The sequence below is a fragment of the Symphalangus syndactylus genome, chromosome 21, assembly GCF_028878055.3.
Source record: "Symphalangus syndactylus isolate Jambi chromosome 21, NHGRI_mSymSyn1-v2.1_pri, whole genome shotgun sequence".
In the NCBI taxonomy this organism is placed as follows: domain Eukaryota; kingdom Metazoa; phylum Chordata; class Mammalia; order Primates; family Hylobatidae; genus Symphalangus; species Symphalangus syndactylus.
The window spans coordinates 79322236-79349575 of record NC_072443.2 but is presented as its reverse complement, the minus strand read 5'-3'; the positions used below and the strand labels follow the sequence as shown (position 1 = coordinate 79349575).

Here is a 27340-nt window from a genome sequence, read left to right as displayed (position 1 = left end):
AGAATAGGAGGCAAGTCGAAGTCACTAACTGGAAAATTGCTTTATCTCGAGTTCTCAGGGGCCTATGGCTCTTAACCAGTGGCAGCTAATACGAAATATAGTTGAGCACTCACCGGAAATGTTCCAGTCGGGACTAATTTTCTTTCTTTCTCTGCTTGCTCTTGTGAAGCAAGGTTATAGATTTTCTCTTCTTTTTGTGAGGAAGCTTGCTAGTGTGAAAAGGCAGTGTGGCAAGAATGAGGAGGTGTTGGCTATAGTCTTTGCACTGCGCTTTAACTACTTTAATGGCCTGGACACAGCTGCTTTGAATCACACCTACACTGAGCTGTTAAGACCCTGGGTTTGAGAGCTGACTCTCTTACCCTTTGATTCCCTCATCTTTAAAATGGGAATAAAAATAGCAGCTCCCTCAAAGAGCTATCATGACGGTTCCACGAGAGGCCATGTGCAAACCATTTACAAAGCTCCTGGGATGTTTCAGCTCAGGGTGAATGGTACCCTCCAGAGTTGTGCAGAGGATCAGTTCTGGCCTGTCACATACTGCATTGGTCTAGGTCAGGGTTCTCCAGAGAAACAGAACTGACAGAATAGATATAAATGGAGATAGATCTATCTCTAGGTCAATCTCTCTATCTATCTATGTATCTATCTATCTATCTATCTATCTATCATCTATCTATCTACCTATCTATCTATCTATCTATCTATCTATCATCTATCTAATCTATCTATATCTCTATCTGTCTATCTATTATATCGACGGAGAGAGAGAGAGAGAAAGCGAGACTTTAAAGAATTGGCTCATGTGACTGTGGGGGCTGAGAAGTCCAAAATCTGCATGGCAGATGAGCAGGCTGGCACCCCAGGGAAGAACTGGCATTGCAGCTAGAGTCTAATAGCAGTCTGAAGACAGAACTCCTTCTTTCTTTGGGGACATCCATCTTTTTCTCTTAAGACCTTCAATTGACAGGACGAGGCCCACCGACATGATGGAGGGTAATATGCTTTCCTCAAAGAGTACCGATTCAAATGTTAATCACATCTAAAAAATGCCTTCACAGCAACATCTAGACTGGTGTTTGACCCAAAACTGGATACTATGGCCTATTCAAGTTGACACGTAAAATTAACCATTACACATAGTAAGTGTTCTTCTATGGTCTAAATGTTCATGTCCCCCCAGTATTTGTATGTTGAAATACTTACTCCCTGAGGTGATGAGATTAGAAGATGGGGTTTTTGGAAGGTGATTAAGTCATAGGGGTAGAGCCCTCACGAATGGGATTAATGACCTTTTGAATGATGCTTGAAAGAGACCTCTCATTCCTGCCGTGTGAGGTTAGAATGAGAAGACAGCTGTCTATGAGAAAGCAAGCCCTCACCTGACATTGACTGTGCTGACACATTGATCTTGGACTTTCCAGCCCCCAGAGCTGTGAGAAATAAATTTCTACTTTGTGTTTTTCTTTTTTTTTTGGAGACGGAGCCCAGGCTGGAGTGCAGCGGCGTGATCTCGGCCCACTGCAACCTCTGCCTCCCGGGTTCAAGTGATTCTCCTGCCTCAGCCTCCTGAGTAGCTGGGATTACAGGTGCCTGCCACCATGCCTGGATGATTTCTGTATTTTTAGTAGAGACGGGGTTTCACCATGTTGGTCAGGCTGGTCTTGAACTCCTGACCTTGTGATCCACCCGTCTCGGCCTCTCAAAGTGCTGGCGTTACAGGCCTGAGCCACAACACCTGGCCAATTCCTATTGTTTATAAGCCACCCTATCTTATTATAGTAGCCTGAACAGACTAAGGCATGGTCAATAAATGTAGTTCATATTCTTCTTATGATATAGTTATTATTTCTGTTGTTGCTGATCTATCCATATGCCCTTTTAGGTCCCTTTTAGTCTTGATATCTTGTGTTGAACAACATGCATCTGCATTTAGGGAAAGGAAACAGAAAGAACTGAAGTATTGTGCAAGCAAATGGAATCTGAGAAGGATATAAACAGGAAAATCCAGTTTTCTCAACGCTTGGTCATGGAGCTGAGATGAAAGTTGGGCCAACACCTTCTCCATAATAACCTTTTCCAAACTAAAACACAGATTATATGTAGCATTTATGTATTACATAAACTTCAAATAGCTAAGAGATATTGAGTACTTATTATATACCAACCAGTGTTCTGAATGTTTTAATCAACACAATGAGCTTCACAGCAACCATACGATGCGGGTGCCGGTGCCAATATGTTCCATCTCACTGACGAGGAAGGTGAGTCCAGGGAGTGTAGGGATCTTGTCCAAAGTCATACAACTAGGGAGGAGGGGGACCCAAATAAGCCACTGTGTCCTGTTCTAGAGCCTGTAGGTCTTGACCACACGTCCAGCATGCAAAAAATTGTAGTGCAAAAGCAATGGGATGAGGGACATTGCCACTGCCTAGAGACTCCACTGCTGTGTGGCAAGGACACTGTAAAGGTGAGTCTCTCTAGTGTGCATAAAGGTCTCTTGGAGAGCCTGTTAAAAACGTGGATTCTCAGGTCCCACCCCTAGAGAGACTGATTAAGGCTGGGGTATGTCCAGGATCCACCTGGGATCCCACTAAGTCTCCTGCTTTTGCCCTGGTCATGCTGGGGCTCAGAAGGCTCTCAGAGGTGCATCCATTCTGTGGAATTGTGAAGCTGAGCAATAAGCACTGAAGAAATATCCTGGCTCACTAAGAAAGATGAAGACAGCACTGCTACCAAGTATGCCCATGGAAGTTTCTATACCTAATAATGGCTCATGTACTGAAAGTCTGTCATAAGAGAGGTCTTATGAGCCTTGACAAAGTCATGAGAGACATCCAGAATTCAGTGTACCATCACCTAGCACTATAAGAATTCTATGTCCTAGGAAGAATGCAGAATTCTTGTCAAGTTCAAAAGTCTTTGGATCAAAGCAGAAAGAGATTTGTATACAACAGCCACATACAAAATCAATCAAGCAATAAAATGGCTGCAGACTTTTGAATGTAGACAGAAAAATTAGGCAATACATGGAATATGAATCCAGGAACGTGGGCTATGGGAACATCCCTCGCTTGAAGTTAAGGGTCATTGACGTAAAGTCCAGTGTGGCTTGTTGGGGATTTGGACAGACCAGCATCTGGTCCTTATGTGTTTGCAGAAGGGGGAGTAGAAAGAATAACGGCCTCCCAAGGATATCCATGTCGTCATCTCCAAAACCTGTGTACATGCCTTTATATTACCTTACATGGCAAAAGAGACTTTGCAGATGTGATTAAGTTAATGACCTTGAGATGGGAAGATGATCCTGGGGTACCCGGCAGGCCCAGTGGAATCACAAGGGTCCTTACAAGAGAAAGACAAATGAGTAAAAGCCAGAAAAAGGTGACATGATGATGGAAACACAGGTCAGAGAGAGAGGGAAATTTGAAGATACTCCAGGCTTTGCAGATAGAGGAAGGGGTTATCGGTCAAAGAATGCAGGCAGACTTTGGAAGCTGGGAAGGGCAAGAAAACAGATTCTCCACCTAGAACCTCCAGAGGGAACGCAGCCCTGCTGATCCATTTTAAATATCTGCCCTCCAAAACTGTAAGATAATAAATATGTGTTGTTTAAAGACACATCATAGATTTGAAGTAATCTGCTGCAACAACATAGGAAACCAATATAGAAGGCTTCCCTCAGATTTACATGGGATGATCTCATAGTTTCCTTTGTTGGAGTAAAAAGAATTTCCCTGGTTGTCTTCCACCCCAGACCTGTGCCCAAGGTAACCTCTGGCTCTACAATAGGTATATGAGCACAGAACTTTTATTCATGCCAAGAGTGAGATCTGAGACATAAAAATCTTCAAAGACATCAGAAACATTAAGAAGAATATGTTAGAACTTACTTAGTAGTTTATATTGTCATGATGTTAAAAATTGGAACTTTTAGAGTGGCAGCTTATAATGCCAGTTTAAAACGTGTCATTGAGTACTTGATTTAGATTTGTGAGTTTAAGTCAAAACTATACTACATTAATTTTCTATTTTGGAATAGTTTAAAGAACTTTAAGTCCATTGATTTACATAATATTCATATTCTATATATGTGTGTGTTTATACACACACACACACACACACACACACACACATATATGGTTCAAGCAATTCTCCTGCCTCAGCCTCCCAAGTAGCTGGGATTACAGGTGCCCACCACCACGCCCAGCTAATTTTTGTATTTTTAGTAGAGACAGAGTTTCACCATGTTGGCCAGGCTGGTCTCCAACTCCTAACCTCAGGTGATCCGCCCGCCTCAGCCTCCCAAAGTGCTGGGATTACAAGTGTGAGCCACTGCTCCCGGCCTAAATCATTTAAGTATTCAGAAAGGTTTGCTGAGTGAGATAACTGAAGGACCTAAGACAGAAATATAATCTGTTAAATGTACAAATGTGATATAAAATATTTCAAGCCTTTTAATTAAGTCACAAATGAGACAAACATTAGTCGAAAGGTTTTTTTTAAAGTAATTGAAGGAAACTAGGCTAGTACATAAATAAAATGATAGAATTTGTAAGTTTGAATCAAAAGTTTAAGGAACAACTAGGCTTCTGAACTTGTAATAAGCTGAATATCAACTCTTTTTTACACCTAATGCCATCCTTGACCACGCTGTGACATCTCACATCAGTGGCCTATAAGGCATTTGATCCTAAGTCCAAACCAAGTGGCAGGATGCAAGTCACATATGACGATGTACATTTCTGTGCAAAGTCACTTTTTCTTTCCCATTGTAATTGGATGCCCTTCTTTTTTTTTTTGAGACGGAGTCTTGCTCTGTTGCCCAGGCTGGAGTGCAGTGGCGCAATCTCAGCTCACTGCAAGCTCCGCCTCCCGGGTTCACGCCATTCTCCTGCCTCAGCCTCTCCGCGTAGCTGGGACTACAGGCGCCCGCCACCACGCCCGGCTAATTTTTTTGTATTTTTTTAGTAGAGACGGGGTTTCACCGTGGTCTCGATCTCCTCACCTCGTGATCCGCCCGCCTCGGCCTCCCAAAGTGCTGGGATTACAAGCGTGAGCCACCGCGCCCGGCCTTGGATGCCCTTCTTATTAGCACTTTGAATATTTGTTCCTTTTGTTCCTACTGGAAATCACTGGGGTGAATAATGTTGTAAAACCGGTTGATTGCCTACCTGGCAGACAAACATGCCCCTAGAGCTACAGCAAAAATTGCCTTCAAAACTTTTTTGGAAAAATCAGCATTTGATATTTAAAAGAAAAAGTAATATTCATGGAAAAAGACTAACTTCCTGGTCTGGAGTTCTTGTTTAAAAGATGGGGCCTCGTTATGTCATCCAGGCTGGAATGCAGTGGCACAATCATGGCTCACTATAGCCACTAAATCCTGAGCTCAGGCAATCCTCCCAGTTTAGCCTCCCAAGTAGCTAGGACTACAGGCACGTGCCACCACACCTGGCTAATTTTTTAACTTATTTGTAGAGACGGTCTTTCTATCTTGCCCAGGCCGGTGTCAAACTCCTGGCCACAAGCAGTCCTCCTACCTGGGATTATAAGCCTGAGCCACTGCATTCTGAGATGCATCTCGGAGTTATTGTTCATTTTGAGGTACATATTCGAGGGGAGCAGTATCATCTTTTTAGGGCTTAGGACTCCTAAGGATCATAAGCTGCTTTGCAAAATCACCTCTAAGATGATGCTTGGGCAGCACATATACTAAAACTAGAGTTGTACACGGAAGATTAGTGTGGCCCCTGTGCAAGGACGACACACGAATTCGTGAAGTGTTCCATATTAAAAAATTAAAATAAAATAAAATAAGCAGAGTATCAGTACAATGGTCCAGGCATAATAGAGCAAGACCTCTCCCGCCATCTGTTGGTGATAGGTGGTTTCCCATACTCACTGAGGTTAGTGGCAGGCTTTCATGGGAACCCACAGCTTTGCTCACAGCTATGAAGTCTGTAAAGAAGAAATGTCTGACCACCCTATTTAAAACAGCAACATGCTCACCCCATGGCATCTGGCATTCCCAATTCCTTTTCCCTATTTTATCTCTCTCTCTCATACTTCTCACCTTCTGACACACTAGGTTTTGCTTGCTATTTTTCACTTCTGTACCAATCAGAGCATAAAGAAAAATCAACATGCCAAGGCAAAGGGAACCACGGCATCTTTGCACACTCTGGGGTATGAAAGTTCTTGGTGCTCAGGGAATGCCATCCCAGGCCATGATGGTAGATGACCGACCATCATGGACAATATGGTCAGATTTATTACTGGAAAATAATTGCAGGGTGGTTTAGTTTTTGCTTTGCTTGTTTTCTCTCTCTTCTGTCACTGCCAAAATGTAAGCTCCAATGGGAAAGAGATTTTTGTAGCTTTTGTTCACTATCTGTGGCAGAAGCAACTAATTTCCTCAGTAACAATTCTCTCCTTCTTCCTTATAGTAACAGACCGCCCACCTCCACTTAGTATGAGCTGGGCATGTGGTTGCCAGGTAGAAAGTACATTTCCCAACCTCACTTGCAGCTAGGTGTGGCTATGCCAATAAAATATTTCCAATATGTTGTAAATAAAAATTATGCTTTACCTTTCCTGTCTTGCCTTCAAACAATTGCTCCCTTCCTGCAGGCTGGATGCAGACCTTGCGAGGAGGAACCATATGAGGACAATGGCTTTGAGAATGGCCAAGATACAAAACAGAAGGATCTTTGTCCTCTGATGTTATGGAGCGGAGTCACCTACCAGTCCCAGAGTGCCCGCTACCTCTGGAGAGCAAGTAAGAGAAATAAAAGTCTACCTTATTTTGGAGTCTCTTTGTTACAGCCTCTGTTAGGGACTGAATTTTGTCCCCAGTCCTTACCCCTAAATTCCTTTATTGAAGCCCTAACCCTAATGTGACTGTATTTGGAGATGCCTGTAAGAAGGTAATGAAGGTTAAGTGGGGTCAGAAGGGCAGGGCTCTAATCTGATAGAAATGGTGACCTTGTTAAGAGGAGGAAGAGACAGCAGAAATCTCCGTCTCTTTTTCTCTGCGCATACACACAGAGCAGAGGCAATGTGAGGACACAGGGAAAAGAGGCCTGTTTATAAGCCAGAAAGAAAGGCCTCCCCAGAAACCAACCCTGACAGCACCTTGATCTTGGACTTCTAGCCTCCAGAATTGTGAGAGAATAAATTTCTGTTGTTGATACCACCCTGTATGTGGTATTCTGCTAAGGCAGCCTGAGCAAACTCATGCTGTCTCTTAGCCTTGACCTTAACGGAAACTGCTGCACCCAGGCCTTAGATGAGTGCCCAAAAATTAGTAGATATGCAATGAATATTACTTGGTTAAATAAATAAAATGCAAAGACAATATTTAATTTGTGCAGTGCTACACAAATATAAATGATTACTGGACTCTCATAGATTGTACATCTGTCTATTTATCCACCCACCCATTCATCATTTTGTCACCCTGGTTGTGTTTACAACGAAAATAAAGTCTCATCTTTGAACTGTTACTGTTTCCTTCACTCCCACAGCCCATCCCAAATCTATCGGTTGTCAGCTCCTATTAATTTTACCACCTGTATCTCTCTATAGTTGTTTCTTTCCCTACCATTACAATGATCACCACTCCAGGTCTCATTTATCTCTTACTTACTCTATAAATGCTTCCAATACTTTCTCTCTTCAATCTCTGTATTTGATCTATTGCAGAGACTTGTAATTGCCTCTTTCAAATTCATTTTGCTTTCTTTCCTAGGAACAGATGCCTCATTTTATTTTCTGTGGCAACGTACTGTGTGAAACAACCCCATTTCTCCACTACTCCTACAGCCACATGACTAAATTCTGGCTAAGGAGATATAAGTAAAATTTGTTAGGTAAGGTTTCTGAAAAACCTCTTTAAAAGAACAATACAGAACTGAAAATATGCCACTTTCTACCCTTTCCCCTACTCCTATTTTTTTTTTTTTCCTGTCACCTGGAAATTTGGGAGTGATTGCTGGAGCTCTAGCAGCCATACTGAAATACGGAAGAATGAAGAGAGGAGAAAGAGAAATGAACTCTGTCCCTGATGAAGTCGTGGAACTGCCATGCTAGTTCTGGATTGCCTACCTCCCACATAACAGTGAAATATACTTTTACATAACAATGAAATACACTTTTTTTTTTTTTTTTGAGATGGAGTCTTGCTCTGTCACCCAGGCTGGAGTGCAGCGGTGCAATGTCGGCTCACTGCAAGCTCTGCCTCCCGGGTTTACGCCATTCTCCCGCCTCAGCCTCCCGAGTAGCTGGGACTACAGGCGCCCGCCACCACGCCCGGCTAATTTTTTTCTATTTTTAGTAGAGACGGGGTTTCACCGTGTTAGCCAGGATGGTCTCCATCTCCTGACCTCGTGATCCACACGCCTTGGCCTCCTAAAGTGCTGGGATTACAAGCGTGAGCCACCGCGCCTGACCTGAAATACACTTTTAAATATGTAAGCCATTGCAGTCAGATCTCTAATTAGCTGCTGAACACAATTCCTAACTGATTAGGGAGCCCATGCCTTCAATGCTGTCAGTTTAAGCTTGCTGATGCACATATTGAGGGCTGCTGTTTTGCTAGCACTCATGCAGGGCTTAAAGGGACATGAGAAAACACTTTATCCTGGAAGGTAAGTGGGAGGACAATCAATAGCCTCATTTTACACATGAAAAAACTAAGGCTCAAGATCACACAGTTAGTAAACACCAGAGAGAGGAAGAGAACTGAGGCCTCAAATGATGCTGAGTGATGGCAAGGGGTGGGACTTTGGCATAAGCTCTGGGATTTGGAGATTGTACACAGGTACATGCATGTGTTCACACACACACACACACAATGGGAATTTGAGTGGATGCCCACTTTTTTCATGTCTCCATCCCATCTCCCCTTTTCTCTTCTGGGAACCATCTCTTTTTCACTTGAAGCTGTTGATCACCTGACTCTAGAATGGCACAGGATCCCAGGCCCCTTGATAGTGTGATTGGTCCAGAAGTGGTCATGTGACCCAATCAGGGCCAGATTTCTTTGGGAGACGACTACTTAGTCACTGTGTGTGAACTTGAGCCTATTTGTAACTCTAAGGCTCTGTCTCCTTACCATCAAATGAAGGTTAGTCTATTACCTGGTGTATTTGGTGGTTGTGAGGATGAGGTGAAACAATAAAAGTAAAAGGCCTGGCATGGTGCTGTTCGATAATCATTTGCTTCTAGTAGACATGTTTAAAAAGCTCTCTTTTTACCTGGACACCATACAGGGTAGGAACTACACACAAAATGAACAATTAAGCACCCAAAGCCCACCTAAATATTTTGTTTTGTTTGCTCATTTGTTTCCCAAGAGGGGTAAGTTCCCAGTTTCCAGAAGAACCACTTTAATTGACTTGCATGATGAAAAGACAGATCTTATGGACAAGCCCTATCCCTATCTGTCTCTAGAATGGCAATTATAATAAATGAAATAAATAAAATCTTCACTTCTTCTCCATCTGGAAACTAGAGACATTTTTACTCCAACTTGAATCAAGAGTCCAGAAACTATGTGAAACACAAATGGTTTGGGTGTGGTGATGTATTTATTCATAATATAGTTTCAGAACACATTAATAATGGAGAATAACACTTATTCATATACTGAATATAACTTTTCCTGGAGCACTCTAGAGCTTGCTTGGAGTTGGAGAATACTGCCAGGCTTTCCCTAATCTCTTTGGTCTTTGGAAGTGGGCAGGGTTTCTCAAACCAAGTGTCTCCCATGGGCCACTGGCAAGGCTTCCCTTCATAGTTTGGAAGGGCAGAAAGACCATGGCTTCAGCACTTCCATTTTGGAAAGAAGTAACAAAAAAGTGAATTAATGAGCGATTGGAAAGACTCAAAGCATTTTGTACTCCACAGTTCATTTCTTCACACAAACGCCCATTACTGCAGCGGCCATGAAAACTCGCAGGGTGTTAGGCTCATGGCCTGAAGAGAAGTCACATCAGCAGCCAATGTTTTCATGCAAAAGGCAATCGTGATGATTCAGAACCTGGTTCTGAACTTCTCCAGGTGTGCTCGTGAGCTGAAGGTCACGCCCATTCTGTGCATCCTCTTTCTACTGGTAAACTTGGATGTCATTTTAGAGTATCTTGGCAAAATGGTGAGAAGATCTCACTTTCCCAATATCACTCTGTAATGAAGCTGCTTGGGGGATCCTCCATTTGATTGTAGAGAGACCAAGGCACCGTGGGCTGAAGCAACGAATATTAACAACACTAACAACAATAAGGATAAAGTCCAAGTCTCTTCCAAAAAAGGCATATCCAAAAATAAGGGTAAAGAGCTGGTCTTATTGCATCCAAGTGATTCTGTGCACTGGAAATTGTCCTTCTCTGTTCCTCCCTTTCATTAAAAGTGTTTATATTTCTGAGTCAGATGATCATTTAAATACATATAATATTAGCACCAAGGCAGCATATTTTTTTCCCAGAGATCACATGAAACTGAATACATATTTAACATAGTTAATAGTTGGTACAATCTGTGACATCACTAACACACTTATTGGCTGATACTTGCCTAGAAATGCCAAAAATACCTTTTATACAACTCTTATAGCACCTTGATGATGGCTAGATTGTTTCAAAAAAATTCATTTTAAAAAAGTCACAATAAAACATTTACAGATGAAAAGTAAACAATAGTGTACCGTGATAATGAAGGATCACTTTGTCATATTACTACATGCAAAGGCAGTCATAATAGAATCATTTTACGTACAAAAATATTACATCACAATAAATAATTTCAAACATAAATATTAAACTTTACATCATTAGGATAGTCCACATATATACATACACACATATATGTGCATATATGTATGTGTATATATGTATATATGTTTATGTACACACATTTACACACACACAAGCATACAAGTCACACATAAACACACACACACACACATGCACCCAAATTAAGGTGGAGGTATTGCATTACTATCCTTCATCCATCCCATAATAGCTTCCTCTTCAAAGCACCTGAAATAAACAAACCAGAAAATATAAACCTTCTGCCTCAAATGCCATAAGTTAAGAATAGGCAACTGATACATTTTTACATGTAGAATTTAAAATTAACATTATTTTCTCTAGATTTTATTTTTATTTTTTCTGAGTCACAGTCTCACTGTCACCAAGGCTGGAGTGCAGTGGCATGGTCATGGCTCACTGCAGCCTTGATCTCCTGGGCAAGCAATCCTCCCATCTCAGCCTCCCAAGTAGCTGGGTCTACAGGTGCACACCACCATGCCCAGCTAATTAAAAAAAATTTTTTTTTTTTTGCAGAAATGGAAGTCTCACTATGTTGCCCAGGCTGGTCTCAAAATCCTGGACTCAAGTAATCCTCCTGCCTCAGCCTCCCAAAGTGCTGGGATTATAGGCATGAACCACCACGCTGGCCCTAGATTTTAAAAGTAGTGTTTGTTTGCTGTAAGAAACACGGAAGTTTCAGGGAAGTAATATAGAATAAAATTTAAAAACCCATTAGCATGAAATCCCTGCACCTGAGATAACCGCTCTTCATATATTGGTATTTTGGTATTTCCTTCTAGTCTTTTTCTATAAATATGTTTATATATGTAAATATTGTATATATGTGCTATATAAAATTTATCTTCTTAGATACAAAATATATACAGTACATATACAATGGTGATCTCTAGCGGACACCTGCTGATTTTTGCATGCCTCCATCCCATCTCCCCCTTTCTGATAACAAAATGCCTTCTTGTCCTTTGAGAATCATCCCTCTTCCAGCTGAAGCTGTCAATCACCTGACTCTAGGTGGGTACATGATCTCAGATCCTTGGATGTTGTGATTTGCTCAAAAGTGACCATTTGACCTAACCAGAGCTAAACAGAGTTATTTTGCAGCATGCATGCTAGGGGATGAGTGTTCACTTGAATCATAAGTTGGAAGAATGATGTAATCCTAGAGCTGCCCAGGACCATGGTGTGGGGGGCAATGATCTGCCTGAGAATGAAGTCATTTAAGAGGCAATTATTGCTGATTGATGAAGAAAGAAAGAGTACTGATGACTGAACTTCTGGATCTAGCCATGCCTGAAGTTAGCATACTTCTTGGATATCTCAGTCACTTAAGATGATAAATTTCCTTCATTTCCTTAGCTCCTTGTAACAGAAGTAATCCTAAATGGCAAATAGGCACTCTTGTATCAGGATCTTCAAGAGCCTTACACGGTAATGGGCTACTGGAAGCTTGAGGGAAGATGCAGGAGGGTCACATGAATTGGTACACGGTAATGGGCTACTGGAAGCTTGAGGGAAGATGCAGGAGGGTCACATGAATTGGTTGAGCTCATCCCTTGTAGCTGAAGACACCGGGATGATGAAAAGAGTGACAAGTTCCGTCTTTTACTCAGCAGAAGAATCACTTTGTGGCATAATGTACATAGGTCAGGGATTGCCGAACTTTAATATGCATGACTCCTGTGGACTTTGTTAAAATGCAGATTCTGATTTCACAGGTATAGGGTGAGGCCTGACATTGTGCATTTCTAACAAGTTCCTAGGTAAAGCTGATCATGCTGATTCTTGGACCACACTATGAGTAACAGGGGTGTGGCACAGTGGAGTGATTAAGAGCACTGGCTTTATTGTAGGACACTCTGAGTTCTGCCAAGGGAATTTATCATTACCTTTTAGTTTTTTTTTTTTTTTTTTGAGACAGAGTCTTACTCTGTCACCCAGGCTGGAGTGCAGTGGCATGGTCTTGGCTGACTGCAACCTCTGCCTCCCAGATTAAAGCGATTCTCCTGCCTCAGGCTCCCAAGTAGCTAGGACTACAGGCATGTGCCAACACACTCAGCTAAATTTTGAATTTATAGTAGAGATGGGGTTTCACCATGTTAGCCAGACTGGTCTCGAACTCCTGACCTCAAGTGATCTGCCTGCCACAGCTTCACAAAGTGCTGGAATTACAGGCATGAGCCACCATGCCCAGCCTCATCATGATCTTAAGCAAGTTACTTAATTGTTGTGGGCCTCAGCTTCCTCATATGTAAAACAGCAGCTCCTCTACACAGTTTTGTTGTGAGGATTCAATGAAATATTGCTCAACAAATGCCACTGTGGTTTTACTATTACATTCTTGGGAAGTATTTCTCAAAGGATGAGCTGTGATTCACTTGCATTAGAATTCTCTGTATTAAAACTACAGGTCCCTGAATCCACCAGAGACCTAATGAAGCAGGACCCCTAGAGATGCGGCCCAATAAGCAGCATTTTAAATAAGTTCTGCAAACAAGTGGTACCAATCCTATTGAAACAATTTCTAAAAAATCGAAGAAGAGATATTCCTTCCTAACTCATTCTATGAAACCTCTATCATCCTGATACCAATACTTTGCAAAGACACAACAAAAAAAGAAAACTACAGACTAATCTCCCTGATGAACATTGACATGAAAATCCTCAACAAAATACTAGCAAACTGAATCCAGCAACATACCAAAAAGAGAATCTACCACGATCAAGTGGACTTTATTCTTGGGAGGCAAGGATCATTCAACATATGCAAATCAATAAATGTGATTCACCACACAAACAATTAAAAACAAAAACAATATGACCATATCAATACATGCAGAAAAAGCATTTGATAAAATCCAACATCCCTTCATGATAAAAACGTACAAGGCATAAGACATCAAAAGAACATATCTCAGAATAATAAAAGCCATCTCTAACAAACGCACAGCCAATATCATACTTAATAGGCAAAAGTTGGAAGCATTCCTCCTAAGAATTGGAACAAGGCAAGAACGTGTAGTCTCAACACTCCTATTCAACACAGTATTGGAAATCTTAGCCAGAGCAATCAGGCAAGAGAAAGAAAGAAAATACAACAAAACAGGAAAAGAGGAAGTCAAATTATCTTCCTTCACTGACAATATGATCCTATACAGAGAAAACCCTACGTATTCCACCAAAAGATTCCCAGACCTGAAAAATGACTTCAGTAAATTTTCAGGGTGCAAAATAAATGTACAAAAATCAGAAGCATTTCTATACACAAATAACATTCAAGCTGAGAACCAAATCAAGAATGCAATCCAATTTACAATCACCACAAAAAGAATAAAATACCTAGGAATACATCTAACCAAGCAGGTAAAAGAGCTCTATAAGGAGAATTATAAACATTGCTTAAGGAAATCATAGATGACACAAATAGAAAAATGTTCCATGCTCATCTATTGGAAGAATCAATAGCATTAAAATGTCCATACTGCCCAAAGAAATCCACAGATTCAACAAAATTCCTATCAAATTACCAATGTTATTCTTTACAGTGTTAGAAGAACTATTCTAAAATTGATATGGAACCAAAGCAGAGTCTAAAAGTGAAAGCAATCCCAAGCAAAAAGAACGAAGCCAGAGGTATCATATTACCAGACTTCAAACTCTACTCTAAGGCAGCAAACTAAAGGTAACCAAAACAGCATGCTACTGGTACTAAAATAGACACATAAATTAATGGAACAGAATAAGGAACCCAGAAATAAAGCTATAAGTCTATAAACAACTGGACTTCAACACAGTCAACAAAAATAAACAATGGGGAAAGCATACCCTATAATAAACGGTGCTGGAAAAACTGGCTAACTATACACAGAAGAATGAAATGGAACTCTTACCTCTTACCATATACAAAAAATAACTCAGGATACATTAAAGACTTAAATGTAAGACTTCAAACCATAAAAATTCTAGAAGAAAACCCAGGAAATACTCTTCTGAACATTGGCCTAGGCAAACAAATTATGACTAAGTCCTCAAAAGCAGATGCAACAAAACAAAAATTGATAATGGAGATCTAACTAAATTAAAGAGCTTCTGTACATCAAAAGAAACTATCAACAGAATAAACGGACAACCTACAGAATAGGAGAAAACATTTTAACCTATACATTTGATAAAGGAATAATATCCAGAATCTATAAGGAACTTAAGCAAATCAACAAGATAAAAACAAACAATCCTATTAAAAAGTGGGCAAAGGACATGGACAGACACTTCTCAAAAGAAGACACACAAACAGCCAACAAATATAAGAAAAAATGCTGAACATCACTAATCATCACAGAAATGCAAGTCAAAACCACACTGAGATAACATCTCATGCCAATCAGAATGGCTATTCTCAAAAAGTAAAAGGATAACAGATATTGGTGAGATTGCAGAGAAAAATGGAATACACTGTTGGTGGGACTGTAAATTATTTCAACCTCTGTGAAAAGCAGTTTGGAGATTTCTTAAAGAACTAAAAATAGAACTACCATTTACCCCAGCAATCCATTGCTGGGTATATATCAAAAAGAAAATAAATCATTCAACCAAAAAGACACCTGCACTCACACGTTTATTGCAGCACTATTCACAATAGCAAACGTGGAATCAACCTAGGTGTCCATTAATGGTGGAGTGGATTTTAAAAATGTGCTCTGTATACATGATGAAATACTATGCAGCCATAAAAAATAATGAAATCATGTCCTTTGCAGCAATATGGATGCAGCTGGAGGCCATTTTCGTAAGTGAATTAACACAGAAACAAAAAATCAAATACCATATGCTCTTGCTTATAAGTGAGAGTGGAACATTGGGTACACATGGACATAAAGATTGAAATAATGGACACTGGTGACTCCAAAAGGGAGGAGGAAGGGAAGGGAAAACTATTTATTGGATACTACTTTCACTATCTGGGTGATGGGTTCAAACGAAGCCTACATCTCAACACACTTTATCAGTGTAACAAACTTGCACATGTACCTCCTGAATCTAAAATCTAAAAGCAAATAAATAAATAGGCCAGCTCTGTAGAGGAGAACCCACGTCTGATGGCAGAAGACTGATGGCTTCAGTCACATGAGGACAGAGGAGCAGGAGATAAAAAAGGTAGAACAGTATTGGGTCAGCTTCAAGATGCTTAACTGTAATGCTGCCTGATCCTCCCACATTTGCTCATATAGGCTACAGAAAAAAATAAAAGACAGACAGACAGGCAGACATGGGACTACTTACCTTAGCTATAAAACTCGCACCTCCAGGCCAGTACCAGAGGATGGAGTGCATTTCCCACAGTAACCACCGCATTTCCCTATGACTCGGGTACCATCCTGCAAGGAGATGCATCATGTTAGCCTACCTGCTTGGTTAATGCTTTTAGGGCCTGCACTGGCTTTTTGGGAAAACGTTCTTATACAGACAGTAAGCAGGCCTTCTGAACTGATGTGAAGCCCAACATACTCACCATGGTCTAAAGCAGGGGCTGGCAAACTTCAGCCTGTGAGCCAAATCCAGCCCACCACCTGTTTCTGTACGGTTTGCAAGCTAAGGATGATTTTTATGTTTTTAAATAATTGAGAAAAAGTAAACCAAAAATAATATTTCTTAACACATAAAATCATATGAATTTCAAATTTCAGTGTCTATTAATAAAGTTTTATTGGAATACAGCCACATTCATTAATTTACCTGATGTCTATAGCTGCTTTCATGCTGCAAAAAAAGAATTGAGTCTCAGCTTCATACTGCTTCTTGGTGCACAAAAATCACAGTGACACTGTTTTAATTTGAGAGTGTTTTGAGTGATGTGTGTATTGCTAGATCATTACAACTTATGTGCTTATTACCAGTGTATACCATTATGACAAATCAAGAAAAGAAGAGAAAGGTAGACTTTGAATGTTGCACTTTTAAGGTACAATGGCATGTGGATTATTTTGTTATCAAATTTAGATGACAAAGCCTTGTGATTATTATGAAAAGACACTATAGCTGTGCTAAAAGAATACAATATATACCATCACCAAACTAAATACTCATCACAATATTCCCAACTCACAGAAAAACAATGGTCAAAAATTTAGAAAATTTAAAATGGAATATCTCACCATAGCATAATCCCTCCACAAAAAATAAAAAACACGAAAATGAGTAAGTTTCCAAGTTGCTCATTTGTTAGCCAAGCAAGGAAAACAATTTACCAATGGTGAGTTCATTAAATCCTGTTTAACAGCAACATCTGAAGAAATGTGTCCAGAGAAAATAAACTTAACTACCCTTTTGGCAAGGACTATTGCTTGAAAAGCTAATAACATTGGGAACCACATTAATAGTCAACTAAAAAAACAAAGCAGATTATTTTGAGTGGTTTTCACTGGCTCTTGAAGGGTCCACACATATTACTGATGTTATTCAGGTGTTATCATTTCTTTGAGGAGAAAATGCCCAGTATGAAGTGACTAAAGAATTAGACTCTTTGAAGAGTCTAGTGGAACTAGTGGAATAGTGGAATAATTTGTGGAATAGTGGAATAGTTTATGGAACAAGTAGAGGTGAGAATATTTCAAAAAGGTTGGGAAAGAACTGCAGAACAACTGAAGTGGAATCTGCTAAGATGTGTTGACAACTGATGGTAGTACAAATATGTGTGGAGCATAAAAAGCTCTAATTGGACAAATTTACAAAGCTTGTGAAACTGTTAGATGTTTAAAGCCTATGGTTATTCACTGTATTATTCATTTGCGGGTACTTTGTGTAAAATATTTGACCTATTAAGTGCTATAGAACTAGTAGTGTCAATAGTGGACTTTATTTTCTACCACGGACTTACCCATCATCTATTTTGTGAATTTTTTGTCAGAACTGAAAGCTCAATACCTTGACTTGTCCTACTACACAGCAATTTGATGGCTTAGCAGTGGGGTAAAGTTTTATTTTGATTTTTGAGCTCAGGGTCAAGATTAAAATTTTTTGAACTATAGCTGCTCTCAATCACTGTAATTCAACACTTAATGGCTCTGAATATTAGCTTTTGCTTCAGAGTTGATCATGTTTCTTAATGGATTGTACCTAAAATTACAAGGCAAAACTGTTCTTATAAGCAAAACTTATACTGTTATAAAGTAATTTCATTGATAACACTGTTTGGATCACAAGTAATGTTAGATTGTTTTAAACACTTCCCATGCTGTCAAAAGTTAAAACAGGAAATGACTTCTCTATTACACACAAATTTAAAGTGTATATAGTTTCTGAGCTTAAACTGCAGTTCCAGCACCGTTTTTCAGACTTTGATATAAATGCAAAGGAAATCTTTATATGTCAAAATCCACTTAACTAGCAATTGAGGAGCTTCTATCTCATTTTCAATTGCAAGTGATTAATATGCAATGTAGTGACATGCTAAAAGGCAACTATCAAGAGAAAACTCTAATAGAATTCTATACGTGCCTGCCAAGCCATGAATATGCTTAATTAACATTATATGGTTATGGATAGATATCAGTGTTTGGCAATATCAATGCATGCAGAAAGGCATTTAGAAAGATTGAAATACATAATATCTCATTTCAGGTCAGCATTAACAGATAAACATTTACCATCTATTCTGGTAATACAGAACACTAATTAAGCTAAATATTTTCCTCCCCCAATATCCCATTCATCTCAGGTGATCTGTATTAGAAAAAGCTATACTTAGTTATTATGATTGTATTTTGAATTTGACCAATAAAAAAATTTTGTGCAAATTTGTTTTCTCTCTTGACATACAAATATATCATTGATTTTGCCTCTTGGCCCTTCAAGACTAAAATCTTTACTATCTGGCACTTTGTAGACAAAGTACGCCAACTCCTAGTCTAAAGACCTGCGCTCCATAGAGTCTGTCTTTGCCTCTGCAGATTCATCTGGTACCATTCTGTACTCAACACATGCATTTCTTTTGGTTGTTCTTCTGATATGTCCCTTACATTACAAGGCCTTTGCATGTGCCATTCTCTCTGATTGGAGTTCTCCTCTCTCTCCCTCTCTGTGCATACTGTACCACCTCAACTTTGGCCTGGTAAATTCTTTAGCACTCAGTTCAAAGCCCATTTATTCTGAGAAACCTTCCTGACCTGGTTATCTGCTGCAAAGCACCCTGTAATTGGGTAATTCTTTCTTTAACATCTGTCTTCCTACTGGAATGTCAGCTCCATTATGAGAAGACCAATATCTTGTTAAAACCTGGGAGTATCCAGAACCTACCACAGTGTGTGGCTCATAATGATACGAAATACACATGTTAAATGAATGAATGAATGAATGAAAGGCTGAAGCTGAATTCTTTTGGAAGTGCAGTTAAGAATGCCCTGCTAATCGGGGTTGCAATCCTAGTCTCTGATAAAATAGACTTTAAACCAACAAAGATCAAAAGAGACAAAGAAGGCCATTACATAATGGTAAAGGGATCAATTCAACAAGAAGAGCTAACTATCCTAAATATATATGCACCCAACACAGGAGCACCCAGATTCATAAAGCAAGTCCTCAGTGACCTACAAAGGGATTTAAACTCCCACACAATAATAATGGGAGATTTTAACACCCCACTGTCAACATTAGACAGATCAACGAGACAGAAAGTTAACAAGGATATCCAGGAATTGAACTCAGCTCTACATAAAGTGGACCTAATAGACATCTACAGAACTCTCCACCCCAAGTCAACAGAATATACATTTTTTTCAGCACCACACCACACCTATTCCAAAATTGACCACATAGTTGGAAGTAAAGCTCTCCTCAGCAAATGTAAAAGAACAGAAATTATAACAAACTGTCTCTCAGATCACAGTGCAATCAAACTAGAACTCAGGATTAAGAAACTCACTCAAAACCGCTCAACTACATGGAAACTGAACAACCTGCTCCTGAATGACTATTGGGTACATAATGAAATGAAGGCAGAAATAAAGATGTTCTTTGAAACCAACAAGAACAAAGACACAACATACCAGAATCTCTGGGACATGTTCAAAGCAGTGTGTAGAGGGAAATTTATAGCACTAAATGCCCACAAGAGAAAGCAGGAAAGATCCAAAATTGACACCCTAACATCACAATTAAAAGAACTAGAAAAGCAAGAGCAAACACATTCAAAAGATAGCAGAAGGCTAGAAATAACTAAAATCAGAGCAGAACTGAAGGAAATAGAGACACAAAAAACCCTTCAAAAATTAATGAATGCAGGAGCTGGTTTTTTGAAAAGATCAACAAAATTGATGGACCGCTAGCAAGACTAATAAAGAAGAAAAGAGAGAAGAATCAAATAGATGCAATAAAAAACGAAAAAGGGGATATCACCACCGATCCCACAGAAATACAATCTACCATCAGAGAATACTACAAACACCTCTATGCAAATAAACTAGAAAATCTAGAAGAAATGGATAAATTCCTTGACAAATACACCCTCCCAAGACTAAACCAGGAAGAAGTTGAATCTCTGAATAGACCAATAACAGGTTCTGAAATTGTGGCAATAATCAATAGCTTACCAACCAAAAAGAGTCCAGGACCTGATGGATTCACAGCTGAATTCTACCAGAGGTACAAGGAGGAACTGGTATCATTCCTTCTGAAACTATTCCAATCGATAGAAAAAGAGGGAATCCTCCCTAACACATTTTACGAAGCCAGCATCGTCCTGATACCAAAGCCTGGCAGAGACATAATCAAAAAAGAGAATTTCAGACCAATATCCTTGATGAACATTGATGCAAAAATCCTCAATAAAATACTGGCAAACCGAATCCAGCAGCACATCAAAAAGCTTATCCACCATAATCAAGTGGGCTTCATCCCTGGGATGCAAGGCTGGTTCAACATACGCAAATCAATAAATGTAATCCAGCATATAAACAGAACCAAAGACAAAAACCACATGATTATCTCAACAGATGCAGAAAAGGCCTTTGACAAAATTCAACAACCCTTCATGCTAAAAACTCTCAAGAAATTAGGTATTGATGGGACATATCTCAAAATAATAAGAGCTATCTACGACAAACCCACAGCCAATATCATACTGAATGGGCAAAAACTGGAAGCATTCCCTCTGAAAACTGGCACAAGACAGGGATGCCCTCTCTCACCGCTCCTATTCAACATAGTGCTGGAAGTTCTGGCCAGAGCAATCAGGCAGAAGGAAATAAAGGGTATTCAATTAGGAAAAGAGGAAGTCAAATTGTCCCTGTTTGCAGATGACATGATTGTATATCTAGAAAACCCCATTGTCTCAGCCCAAAATCTCCTTAAGCTGATTAGCAACTTCAGCAAAGTCTCAGGATACAAAATTAATGTACAAAAATCACAAGCATTCTTGTACACCAATAACAGACAAACAGAGAGCCAAATCATGAGTGAACTCCCATTCACAATTGCTTCAAAGAGAATAAAATACCTAGGAATCCAACTTACAAGGGATGTGAAGGACCTCTTCAAGGAGAACTACAAACCACTGCTCAAGGAAATAAAAGAGGATACAAACAAATGGAAGAACATTCCATGCTCATGGGTTGGAAGAATCGATATCGTGAAAATGGCCGTACTGCCCAAGGTAATTTATAGATTCAATGCCATCCCCATCAAGCTACCAATGACTTTCTTCACAGAATTGGAAAAAACTACTTTAAAGTTCATATGGAACCAAAAAAGAGCTCGCATCGCCAAGTCAATCCTAAGCCAAAAGAACAAAGCTGGAGGCATCACGCTACCTGACTTTAAACTATACTACAAGGCTACAGTAACCAAAACAGCATGGTACTGGTACCACAACAGAGACATAGATCAATGGAACAGAACAGAGCCCTCAGAAATGATGCCGCATATCTACAACTATCTGATCTTTGACAAATATGACAAAAACAAGAAATGGGGAAAGGATTCCCTATTTAATAAATGGTGCTGAGAAAACTGGCTAGCCATATGTAGAAAGCTGAAACTGGATCCCTTCCTTACACCTTATACAAAAATTAATTCAAGATGGATTAAAGACTTATATGTTAGACCTAAAACCATTAAAATCCTACAAGAAAACCTAGGCAATACCATTCAGGACATAGGCGTGGGCAAGGACTTCATGTCTAAAACACCAAAAGCAATGGCAACAAAAGCCAAAATTGACAAATGGGATCTCATTAAACTAAAGAGCTTCTGCACAGCAAAAGAAACTACCATCAGAGTGAACAGGCAACCTACAGAATGGGAGAAAATTTTTGCAACCTACTCATCTGACAAAGGGCTAATATCCAGAATCTACAATGAACTCCAACAAATTTACAAGAAAAAAACAAACAACCCCATCAAAAAGTGGGCAAAGGACATGAACAGACACTTCTCAAAAGAAGACATTTATGCAGCCAAAAAACACATGAAGAAATGCTCATCATCACTGGCCATCAGAGAAATGCAAATCAAAACCACAGTGAGATACCATCTCACACCAGTTAGAATGGCCATCATTAAAAAATCAGGAAACAACAGGTGCTGGAGAGGATGTGGAGAAATAGGAACACTTTTACACTGTTGGTGGGACTGTAAACTAGTTCAACCATTGTGGAAGTCAGTGTGGCGATTCCTCAGGGATCTAGAACTAGCAATACCATTTGACCCAGCCATCCCATTACTGGGTATATACCCAAAGGACTATAAATCATGCTGCTATAAAGACACATGCACACGTATGTTTATTGCGGCAGTATTCACAATAGCAAAGAGTTGGAACCAACCCAAATGTCCAACAACGATAGACTGGATTAAGAAAATGTGGCACATATACACCATGGAATACTATGCAGCCATAAAAAATGATGAGTTCGTGTCCTTTGTAGGGACATGGAAGAAACTGGAAAACATTATTCTCAGTAAACTATCACAAGGACAAAAAACCAAACACCGCATGTTCTCACTCATAGGTGGGAATTGAACAATGAGAACTCATGGACACAGGAAGGGGAACATCACACTCCGGGGACTGTTGTGGGGTGGGGGGATGGGGGAGGGACAGCATTAGGAGATACACCTAATGCTAAATGACGAGTTAATGGGTGCAGGAAATCAACATGGCACATGGATACATATGTAACAAACCTGCACATTGTGCACATGTACCCTAAAACCCTAAAGTATAAAAAAAAAAAAAGAAATGCCCTGCTAATCAGTTCCCCTTATGCTTTATCATGCTATGAAAAAGTCCTTGTTTAATTATGGCCTCATATTCCATTTTGTATAATTACCATGTCATATAATTCCACCCCTCTACCCTCTGCGCCTGCACAACATTTCATATTTTCCACTTCTGGAAATAACACTATGATGAACATATTTGTGCCTACATTTTAGGATTTTTTGGGGTTATATTCTCAGAACTAGGTCAAAAGTCACGAAGATTTGCTTCACACTGCCAAACTAAGCCTCTTGAAAACAATGGATAATCTCATTTTAAAAAAGAAAGATGAATACAAAAATATAATTGGAAGAAATAAGTTATACTATTTTATTTTTATTTTTTTTGAGACAGTCTTGCTCTCGTCACCCAGGCTGGAGTGCAATGGTGCAATCTCGGCTCATTGCAAACTCCACCTCCCGGGTTCAAGCGATTCTCCTGACTCAGCCTCCTGAGTAGCTGGGATCACAGGTGTGCACTACCATACCTGGCTAATTTTTGTATTTGTAGTAGAGACAGGGTTTCACCATGTTGGCCAGGCTGGTCTTGAACTCCTGACCTCAACCGATCTGCTGAGATTACAGGTGTAAGCCACTGTGCCCAGCCAAGTTATAGTATTTAATAGTACAGTAGAAAAATTATATTTAACAATATAATATATAAATATAATAAACATTTATATAAAATTTGTGTATAAAATTTATATATAAATATTTTACATATTTATACAATATAATATATAGTATAATGTATTATAATCTTATGTGTGATATGCTATACTATATATTATAATAAATACAATATATAGTATTATATATTAATATATTATAAATATATTTACTATAGATAGTTAACAATAATTAGTTATATATTTCAAAATAGCTAGAAGAGAAGAATTGTAATGTTTCACCTCAAAGAAAAGATAAATGTTTGAGGTGTTGCGTATCCCACTTACCCTGATTTGATTATTACATGTTGTATACATGAATCAAAATATCACTAGTATAACCAAAAATATATACAACTATGATATATCAATAAAAATACAAAAGAAAGACAAAAGAAAAACAGTGCTAGTTCAACAAAAAAATAGGATAAAATAGTTTCTCTTAATTTTTAAAAATTTGTATGCATTTGATGATGAATGGAACTGAGTTGGGAGAGTTATTTCTATCCTCCCACCTGGTCTTGGTTTTAGAGGCTTGTGGTAGTTCTGGAGCTGGCCCATACCACCAGCAACTGAATTTGATGCCAGACTAACTGGTCTTCAGTGAGGAACTTTCTCACCAGGCTTAAGTATAGGGCCAGGGCCTTCACGATACAGGCAGGCAAAGAATATCTTCTGTATCATCAAAACTTACGCTTTACTCAAACTCTCCTGACCCAGCAGAGGAGCTAACCTGAATCAGACTGCCTGGAGCTTGTACTGCATCTTGAACAACCTCTTTACGCCTCAGTTCCTGGTACATCTGTAAAATAGGGATAATAATGTACCCCCTCACAGGTTTGCTATAAATGAGATAATGCACATAATATGCTTAGCATAGTACTTGGCCTAATATATGCACTCAATAAATATTAACTGCTATTATCATAAAGGTATTTTTAATGTGTAAATATCCATCATAGCCTGTTTTCAGGGAAATGAGTAAAAGTCTGGGTAATTATAAAATTATAAAATTAAAAAAATAAAGCCACTACTGGGTTTACACCATTACTGCTATCTCCTTAACTGGGATTCCATTATTTAATTTTGATAAAGGCTGAGCTAAAACTTATTGATCCTAAAGAATAAAAACAGCCACACGGAGCAAGTAAATACCAAAAACCCAAATGTCAAGCAGACAGTGTCTGTTTCAGAAAAGAAATATATTAGAAGCACCCACTCACATTCCTTAAAACATTAATTTTTATCTCTTCATTAAAGCAGGCCTTCTAAAAATCTCTTTTCGATGACTATTTTGTTAGCCTGGTTTGAGCTATTACATATAATTAAATGAATGAATCTCTGTTTCATTAAGAATAGTTTGTATTTCACACTTTTCACTAATTCTTCTATTTTTTCAATCTATATGAGGAGGGCAGATTGGCTTCTTTGATTTAGGAAGGCCAGCACATCTTTGACTGGAGGGTGCTAATTTAAAGACTTATTTAAAGTCGTCAGAGGGTGCTGGTGGTACAAGCAAGCTGAGTTGGGGGTGGAGGTGGGGATTTTGATAAGAAAATCCATACAGATAGTAATGAACAGAGATTATAATGATTATGGTATAATGTTTATAATGATTATAGGGGCTATAATCTGCCTGGGTCAAGATTACATGCAATGAAATTTACCCTTGAATGTCCCTGAAATTGCCCATAAAACACAGCATATAGAGTTTTTTTTTTCTGAATATAGCCCTGGACACTTACCTATATATGAATATATGCATAAATGTCTAATTTCTATAGGAATATACAGAATAAAAATTAGACTACCTAAAATGTAAATGTACGGAATTTTACTCTACTGGTCTGTGGTATGATTTTTACACTTGGCGGATAGTTGGATTTTCATAAGTTGACAGCAAGTTCGGAGGCAGCCCAGGTCGATACATGAGAGCAGATGGCACCGAGCGTGTGTGTGTGTGTGTACACACATGTGTTTATTTCAGGTGCCTGAACTCCACTGTTCGCAAGCGAACTGACAGATAGGAACTGAATCCATCTCCTCTATGGTAATACAACTTTCGTTATTTTTTAATTTCAAAGAAATTCTTTGATTTACAGCCCTTGCTCTAGCACAGGAATGTCTGTTAGACCATATCTCTTAGAACAGTGGCCCTAGTTCTTCCCCGACCCTGCAAATTCCTCTGGCACACAAGGAAGACAAAAAGCCCTGTAAGCGCCTCTCACACCCAGCCAGGATGTGATCATCCCTTCATGCTGCCTGTCTCTGAAGGCCTGTTCCAGAATCTTCTACCTGGAGGAGACCAAAATGGGCAGCTCTGAGAATGGGCATGGGGAGCTGTGGTGGAATTCTGGGTGGGGCTGAAGGGCACTTTCACATTCTGGCACATTGGAGAATTGAGGGTATACAGCGTTGCTGGCAGAGGAGCTTCAAATTCTGACATTTTCTTTTAGCCTTCATCTCTAGGCCATGGTCTCCTTTCTGTCTGTCTGTCCTTCATGAAGAGATCTAAGCAGAGTGACGAGAAACTTTACAACCCCTAGCTGAGCTGGTGCAGCTAAAGCATTTGCCCAGAAGTCCACCCCCAACCAAGGGGTGTCTCACATGACTTATTCCTGGCGTCAGGTGGCAGCCATGTGGACAGGCTCAGCCCGGGCTTACACTGCAGTTCGATGTCCTTCCCACCAGCTATCTCAAGCCGGCTCCCTTCCTTAGTCATCTTGGCCAACTTCCGAAACAATATGGCAAACCTCTGGGCTATGAAAACGTTATAACATTAGTAGCTAGTACTTGTGCTCCGGCTATTTGCCCAGTACGATATCAACAGCTTTATATTTTTATTTCATTTATGTTTCACAATAAGTCAATGAGAAAGGGGCCACTACAGTCCCCATTTTATAGATGAACAAACTGAGTCCCCCCTCTCCCCACCCCCATTTTCCTGGAAGTTAAATAACTTGCCCAAGATGGCAGAGCCAGTGAGCACAGGCTCCAGCAGTCAGATTTCAGAGTCCACATGGTTCACCTCTGGGCTCTGCAGCCACTGACAATTTTCAGTGTGGCACCGAGGGCTGAGCTGCGGCAGGTTGAAGAGGCTGATCCCACCACCTGCTCAACTTAACATCCCAAGAATTTGACCTTATTCTCACCTTGTCCCAATCTCCTGGTGACGGCACAGCTGGGAGGAAGACGCAGATTTAATGTATGTAAGCTGCCTAATAAATAGTAGCTATTTTAACCATAATTAAGTTAAAACCAGAGGAAGAGCACTCTCCATTGTTCACAAGGGAGTCAACAGTGAACTTGATACTGAGACTGATTTTGACCAGTTCTGCTCTTGGAAGTGAGACAGCGTTGCTGTTCTCCAAGTGGTACTGGAGATCTAGTTTAACCCTGAATGAAAACAGCTCTCCTTTAGTTTTGCTTGGGGAAAACGTTTTATTGCCAAGGAGGTTTGGAAAATTGAGGTTTTCATTTTTTTTTCCCCTCTGTAACTCCTGCCAGAAAAGCAAAAGAAAGTGAGGAACGATTATTTGAGAGCTGAAACAGGGCTATTTGGAAAAGAGACTATTATAACTGCTAGGGTCT

At 39.6% G+C, this 27340-nt stretch overlaps 1 protein-coding gene and 1 non-coding gene across 3 annotated transcripts in view; one reads left to right on the top strand and one right to left on the bottom strand.

Annotated features, from left to right (window-relative positions):
* Positions 1-5695: 5695 nt before the first annotated feature.
* LOC129471730 (U6 spliceosomal RNA) lies at positions 5696-5798 on the top strand. Its single transcript, XR_008653699.1, has one exon. It is a non-coding gene; the product is annotated as a U6 spliceosomal RNA (small nuclear RNA).
* Positions 5799-9571: 3773 nt separating this feature from the next.
* ADAMTS9 (ADAM metallopeptidase with thrombospondin type 1 motif 9) overlaps positions 9572-27340 on the bottom strand; it is a 180608-nt gene continuing 162839 nt past the window's right edge. For both annotated transcript variants that reach the window (XM_055259173.2, XM_063630783.1), the window contains 2 exons: positions 16110-16204; positions 9572-11039 (listed from right to left, as the gene is read on the bottom strand). In XM_055259173.2, coding sequence (XP_055115148.2) covers positions 16115-16204 — 90 coding nt within the window. In that variant the 3' untranslated portion in view covers positions 9572-11039; positions 16110-16114. The remainder of the gene's footprint in view (positions 11040-16109; positions 16205-27340) is intronic.